The sequence below is a fragment of the Microtus ochrogaster genome, chromosome 17 (genome assembly GCF_000317375.1).
Source record: "Microtus ochrogaster isolate Prairie Vole_2 chromosome 17, MicOch1.0, whole genome shotgun sequence".
NCBI classification, from domain to species: domain Eukaryota; kingdom Metazoa; phylum Chordata; class Mammalia; order Rodentia; family Cricetidae; genus Microtus; species Microtus ochrogaster.
In genome coordinates, this window is record NC_022019.1 from 15,646,726 (window position 1) to 15,653,531 (window position 6,806).

The 6,806-nt window shown below is 37.2% G+C and overlaps 1 protein-coding gene across 4 annotated transcripts in view; it reads left to right on the plus strand.

Annotated features, from left to right (window-relative positions):
• The window catches only part of Ints6 (integrator complex subunit 6), an 81,024-nt gene that overhangs the window by 63,028 nt on the left and 11,190 nt on the right, over positions 1-6,806 (plus strand). For all 4 annotated transcript variants that reach the window (XM_005355545.2, XM_026783212.1, XM_005355547.3 and 1 more), the window contains 3 exons: positions 990-1,084; positions 2,341-2,451; positions 3,939-4,154. In XM_005355545.2, coding sequence (XP_005355602.1) covers positions 990-1,084; positions 2,341-2,451; positions 3,939-4,154 — 422 coding nt within the window. The remainder of the gene's footprint in view (positions 1-989; positions 1,085-2,340; positions 2,452-3,938; positions 4,155-6,806) is intronic.

A 6,806-nucleotide genomic window follows, 5' to 3' on the forward strand; every position in this document is an offset into this window, starting at 1 on the left:
GCCCGGCTGTATCTAAAAGTTTTAAAATGAAATATTCTAACTTTCTACAAGTTAAGATTTCTTACAAATGATACTTTTGGTGTATGTTTTCTGCTTAATGCACAAAACATGCTGTATTCATTAAAATCTGAGTACATGCTCTAAGAATTTATCCAGCTTTTTATTTGGAAAACAGTTTCGTGTGAGTGTGTGTGTGGAAGTGACAGGTTGTCCTCGGGTGTTGCTATTCAAGCAGCCATCCACCAGTGGTTGTTGGGTTGTTTAAATTTATGTTTCACTTTGTGTAAGAACATGTGATCATGTGCTCATATGTGCTGTGGTGCATGTTTGGCAGTCAGGACCACTTGTGGTAGTTGGTTCTCTTCTTTCACCATGTGGGTGCTGAGGATCGAACTTGGGTTGTTAGGCCTTGTTGCTGTCGTCTTAACTCACTGAGCCATCTTATCAGCCCTGAAAATACTTTTATAATGAAGGAATTTGTTTTGACATTAGAAAGCCCAATGTTTGTTTTCAGATTCAATCTGGCTGTCATTTTTGAGGAGTGTTGAGAAACATTCCTTCCACAAAACATCAGATTTCAAAGTTGAAGCGAAGGGATTAGTAGGTTTTTTTTTTTTTGGTTTTTTTGAGACAGGGTTTCTATGTAGCTTTGGTGCCTGTCCCGGAACTAGCTCTTGTAGACCAGGCTGGCCTCGAAGGTATTTTTTAGTAGGAACTATTGTACATACTCGATTTTTCTAACAGGACATAAGATTTTTTTTCCTTGTGTATTTTCTGATGCTACTTCATTAATGTGTATATTTTAGACCATAATTACCACCATTTCACCTTTAAAATCGAATTACAAACAAAAACCCTAGAGCTAGGTTTCCTGCTCTTAATTTTGTTAAGATTTTCTGATGTTGCTGCCTCAGCAGTAACAAAACAGGCTTGAGAGGACTTGACTAGATCACAGTGAGTGATGCTGCTCTGCTGTTGACTGTTCCCAGATGACCTGTTCAAAGTGCACAAAGCAAAGCCAACACTGAAGTGGAGACAGTCCTTTGAAAGTTATTTGAAGACAATGCCTCCGTACTATCTTGGGGTAAGAATAACATTGTTAAAGTAGACCTGGACGTTTACAGTTTATTATTGGTATTATAACCAACATCATAATTCATAACTGTAAATGACATGAAAATTGAATGTACAGATGACATAGTATGAGTGAAATAATGTAGATTTTAGTGGTTTATAGAATAATAGTGGTTATGTGAGTACTGCATAGCAAAGGCCAGGTACTGGCCTAAGTGTGATGTCTGTGTTACTCCTTACAGTCATTCTGTGAGGTAGAAATGAGGTGAAGATTGGGAACTAAAGGTAAAGTGGTCATTCCTAGGATTTTCTGTCTATACCTTGTCTTTCTAAGTGGCCTCTAGTCTCATCAGAAGATTAATAACTTGATTTTATGATTGTAAAAGTTAAATTGCTTGTCCTGTCAGAGTAAGAAGGAAGGGATTTGTAGATATTTTGACTCAACTATCTTTCACAGCAGTCTTTAAGACTTAACCAGAGCTTCATGAGCAATAAATAGGAGCTCTGGGATTTGACTTTAGGAGACACCAGAGCTTACTGCACTTTCCATGCCATTGTTATCTTCTGTCTGTGTCTCTTCCACACTTACTAGGCATGTTTGATGGTGATATTTTACTGTATAAGGTGACTCTGAAAAGTGACTCTGAAAATTCTCCTTACTACTGAAGATTTTTACTGTTATATATGTGTTTTAAAATTTTTATTGTTTATTTTCTTTCTTTCCTCTTTAGAGCTTATTTGTTTTTTCAGCTCAGCTAATGATAGAAATAGTGAGAGTCAACACCTAGTGACAGCTTACTGTATGCCAGATGCTTTTATAATACTTTCCATGTATTAATTCACCAAATTCCATGATAACTTGATCAAGGTAGATGTTACTGTCCTTCTTAAAGTGAGAGCTAAATCAGGAAAGGAGGATGTACTAGTTCAGCTCCTGTGTTCAGCTCTAATCCAGCTGGTTACCTCAGGTAGCAGTCAGACTGACTGACCTCAAGGTGTGTCTGCTCCTGTCTTCCAAATGAATATCTACCCATGTACTGAGAACTTCAGGACTTCATTCTTACTGCCCTGAAATGGATTACTATGCTTCTAATTCATGTTAACTCTCTTAAGTTGCTTTTCATGCTACTGATAAAACATTTTACTGAAATACAAATAATGACTATATTATGTTCAATGCAATTTGGGGTGAGATTTAAAAAGTCAGTATATAGAACATTTTGAACAAACTTGACATTGACTACTGTTTCCTCTTCTTTTCTGTAGCCTCTGAAGAAAGCTGTTAGAATGATGGGTGCACCTAATCTGATAGCAGACAGTATGGAGTATGGACTCAGTTACAGTGTCATTTCATACCTCAAAAAATTGAGTCAACAGGTAATGTCGGAAAGTGGAAGTGAGCATTAAGAATTTGACTGATAACTAACTGGGCAATGGTGGTGTAGTAAGCCTTTCATCCTAGCACTCAGGAGGCAGAGGCAGGCAGATCTCTGTGAGTTTGAGGCCAGCCTGTTCTACAGAGTGAGTTCTAGGGCAGCCAGGGCAGTTATGCTGACCTAGAGAAACCCTGTCTGGAAAACAAAAGAAACAAAAAAACCTGATGGCTAAGATAGTAGTAGTTAATAGTATGAGAACTCTTGTTTTGGTGCTGGGGTCAAATACAGAGGTTTTCACATGGTAGGCAAACATTTTACCACTGAGCTAATACCCTTGTCCAATACTTTCTTACTTTCATTTGAGGCAAGTTAATATACACCAGACTAGAATTTGGGAATTTGGGAATCTTGCTGATTTTAAATTTTTTAATAATTTTCATTTTATGAATATGGCTTAATTTCTATATATGATGATTGTCGGTTTTTATGTATAGTGTTCTGCCTGTGTGCATGTCTGCAGATCAGAAGAAGGTGCCAGATCTCATTACATTTGGTTGTGAGTCACCATGTAGTTGCTGGGAATTGAACTCAGGACCTCTGGAAGAGTAGCCAGTGTTCCTAACCGCTGAGCCATCTCTTCAGCCCAGAGTTTTTGTTGTTGTTGTTTGTTTGTTTGTTTTGAATTTATTTTAGAATGATCTTTCTCTTTGGAAATGGAATATCAATTTATTTTGTATGTTTGGGAACTGTTTCTTTGGAATTGTTTGTGAAACTATGGATTTTGTTATTCCTGCTATAATAAGTTCTATGAATGGATACTGCGAATATCAAGCAGTAGGCACTTTACTTCCATTCAAATTGTAAATGTCTTTTAAAAATTTTTCCTAGTACTTTAAACATCTCTCTGAAACTTAGAAGGAATTAAAATGTGGCTAAAGTCTGCAACAGTGTTTGCCACATCGGTAAATATGTAGTCATAATGTCTTTAAGCAATTGTCTTATTTCTTGTTGGCTCTGAATTGGGAATGTTTTCTTTCATGAAACATTTACTTCGTGGTTTATGAGTGATGGGTATTTGATTAAATAAAATAAAACTTGAAGGAATGTTTGTCTTGCTGCAGAAGTTTAGAGTCGTAATTTATTTGCTTTACTTCAAGACAAGGGTTTCTCTGTATAACTCTGGCTGACCTAGAACTCACTCTTTTGAACAGGCTTTCCTCAAGCTCAGAGATCTGCCTGCCTCTGCCTCCTGAATGCTGGAATTAAAGGCCTACACCACCTCTACCTGATTAAACTGTAGTTATTTTAACTGATAAGGTATTGTTATTTAAGGTATGTTTGGTTTTCCTAGTACTCAGTGTGAACTGTGATTACTTGAGACATTAAACTTTTAAATGCAATAAATAATTTATGGAAGGGCATATTCACTAGTATTTGATTTGTAAACTTAAAATGTATCGACACAATTCTTGTTTCTTTTTATTTTAGGCCAAAATTGAATCCGATAGAGTCATTGGATCTGTGGGGAAAAAAGTAGTTCAGGAAACTGGAATTAAAGTCCGAAGCCGGTCACATGGTTTGTCAATGGCACATAGGAAAGGTTTTCAACAAATGCTGCAGGGAATTTCAGAGGATGTCCCCCACAGGCTGCTCGACCTTAATATGAAGGAGTATACTGGGTTCCAGGTTGCTTTACTAAATAAGGTAACAGCTCAACACTGCTTTAGTTGTGTTGTATTCGTGATAGAGCAAGTCACAGTTTACATTACTGGAATTCAATTTGTCCAAGCTTCAAGAGGCCCTTTTATATGGTTGCAGAAAGATACTCATTGTATTATCACCAAACCATTGAGTTTTGGGATTCAAATGGAAATTGTATATGGTGTGAATGAATGAGTTGATTGAGTAGCAAGCTTATTTGTTTTATAGATGACAACAAAGGCTTAAAAATAGCTAAACATTATACAGCTGGTGTTAGAATTCATATAGAACACCTTAAAATGCTTTATGCTCATTATTATAACTGTTTTCATTTCAGTAGCCTTTTTGTAGACAATAGCCAAGCTGTTTCTAACATTTATTTGGAAATATAAGGGGTCTGGAATAGTTGAACCAGTTTTAAAACAGGAATAAAGTTGGTGAAATGAAACCATGTGATTTAGAACCGAAAAACTACAGAAGTTATATTGGGATGATTGTGTGTGGTTAAATACACAGAGGAGCAGTAGAATGGAATAGAGTTGAAGCAGGTTCTCTCATAGTCATTTAACAGAGGTGCCATGATAATCAAAATGGGAAAAGAGCCTTTTAAACAGTGCTACAACAGGGGATATTCCTATACAAAATAATTGATTCAGACATTTATCTCACATTATTTGAAGTAATCATGATCATAAATAGAAGAATTGAACCTTCTGCTTACAAAAGAAAAAAAAAACCCAGAAAGTCTGTAGTACAATTAATACAAACTCAGAGGCAGAAACTGAAGTTCAGAAAAGCAAAGCAACCAGCCACTGACTCTTACCTCTACCTCAGTCCAAAATGGCCACCCTACCTCCAGGAATCTCAGGATGAGACTGAGAGCTGTTTCTTCCTGTTTTATAATCCTCTCTAGGGCTGGGATTAAAGGCATGTGTTACTGCTACCTGGTCTTTAAGGTTGGCCAGTTCTACGTTTTACTTTTCTGATCCTCAGGCAAGCTTAATTTATTGAACTACAAGAGGAAAATGCCATTACAAAAGTGTTGATGATGTTTTAAGCTAATGAAGGTTCTTTTTTAAAGATTTATTTATCTTTTATGTATACAGTGTTCTGCCTGCATGTACACCTACACGCCAGAAGAGGGCACCTGATCTCATTACAGATGGTATGAGCCACCATGTGGTTGCTGGGAAGAGCAGTGCTCTTAAGTGCTGAGCCATCTCTCTAGCCCTGCGCATGGAAATTTTTTTTTTTTTTTTTTTTTTTTTTTTTTTTGGTTTTTCGAGACAGGGTTTCTCTGTGGCTTTGGAGCCTGTCCTGGAACTAGCTCTGTAGACCAGGCTGGTCTCGAACTCACAGAGATCCGCCTGCCTCTGCCTCCCGAGTGCTGGGATTAAAGGCGTGCGCCACCATCGCCCGGCATGAAAATTTTTTTAATATAACACACACACACACAACAATGGTAAATTGAACTTTTTAAAAATTAGATATCTAGCTGGGCAATGGTGGTGCACGCCTTTAATCCCCGCACACAGGGGTACAGAGGCAGGCGGATCTCTGTGAGTTCAAGGCTAGCCTGGTCTACAGAGCTAGTTGTTATGACAACAAGAGATACACAGAGAAACCCTGTCTTTAAAAACAAAACAGAGCAAACAAAAATATTAAATACCTTGGTCTTCATTGAACTGTTGTAACAACATGTTGTTGAATGATAGAATGATTGCTTAGCATCTGAGAGTCCTTGTTTTTACCCTTAGTACTATATACCTTAAAGAAAGAAGACAGAAAGAAAACCAAAATAGGCAAGGTACAGGTCAGAGAGAGCACTTAACGTGGTAAAAGACTTCTAACAAAATAATTGACATCCAGCTCACTAACAAAAAAATTGAATATTCCAGTAAAAATAACCAAAATACCACAACTGAAGAAACACTTCATCAGAGAAACACAAACACCACATAGTAAGGTAAATAGCCTTTAAGCTACCAGAGGAATGTAAATTAAAGCATAATGTGATATTCATATTCATATCATAGAGTTACTGAAGTGTCTAGTGTTGGGTTAGACACAGAAGAATTGGAACTCTCATAAATGAGTGAAGGAAGGGCTAAAGAGATAGCTCAGCAGTTAGGAGCAATTGCTGCCATTCCAGAGGACCTGAGTTTGATTCTCAGCACCTATGCCATAGCTCACAACCATTTGTAACTCTAGTACCAGGGAATCTTGAGGAACTGCTCATACATGATAAACCATGCAGGCAAAAACACTCACATAAAAATAAACAAATAAATGGCTGAAGGAACACAACTTGTGATTTCTTAAGAGGTAACATAAATATTTGTATGCAATCAACACTTCTTATTTGTGTCAAGATAAATCAAAATATGTATCTGTATAAAATACAGGTGCCAGATTTTCATGGCCTTGTTATAGTAAAAAATCCATGTGGTTTTATTAAAAAAATAAAGTTGTATTTCCATAAAATGAAATAGTATTGTGGAATAAAAAGAAAAACAGACTAGTGAAGTAAAAGAAGCCAGATAAGATATGAAAACTTAGCTGGGCGGTGGTGGCGCATGCCTTTAATCCCAGCACTCGGGAGGCAGAGGCAGGCGGATCTCTGTGAGTTCGAGGCCAGCCTGATCTAGTTCCAGG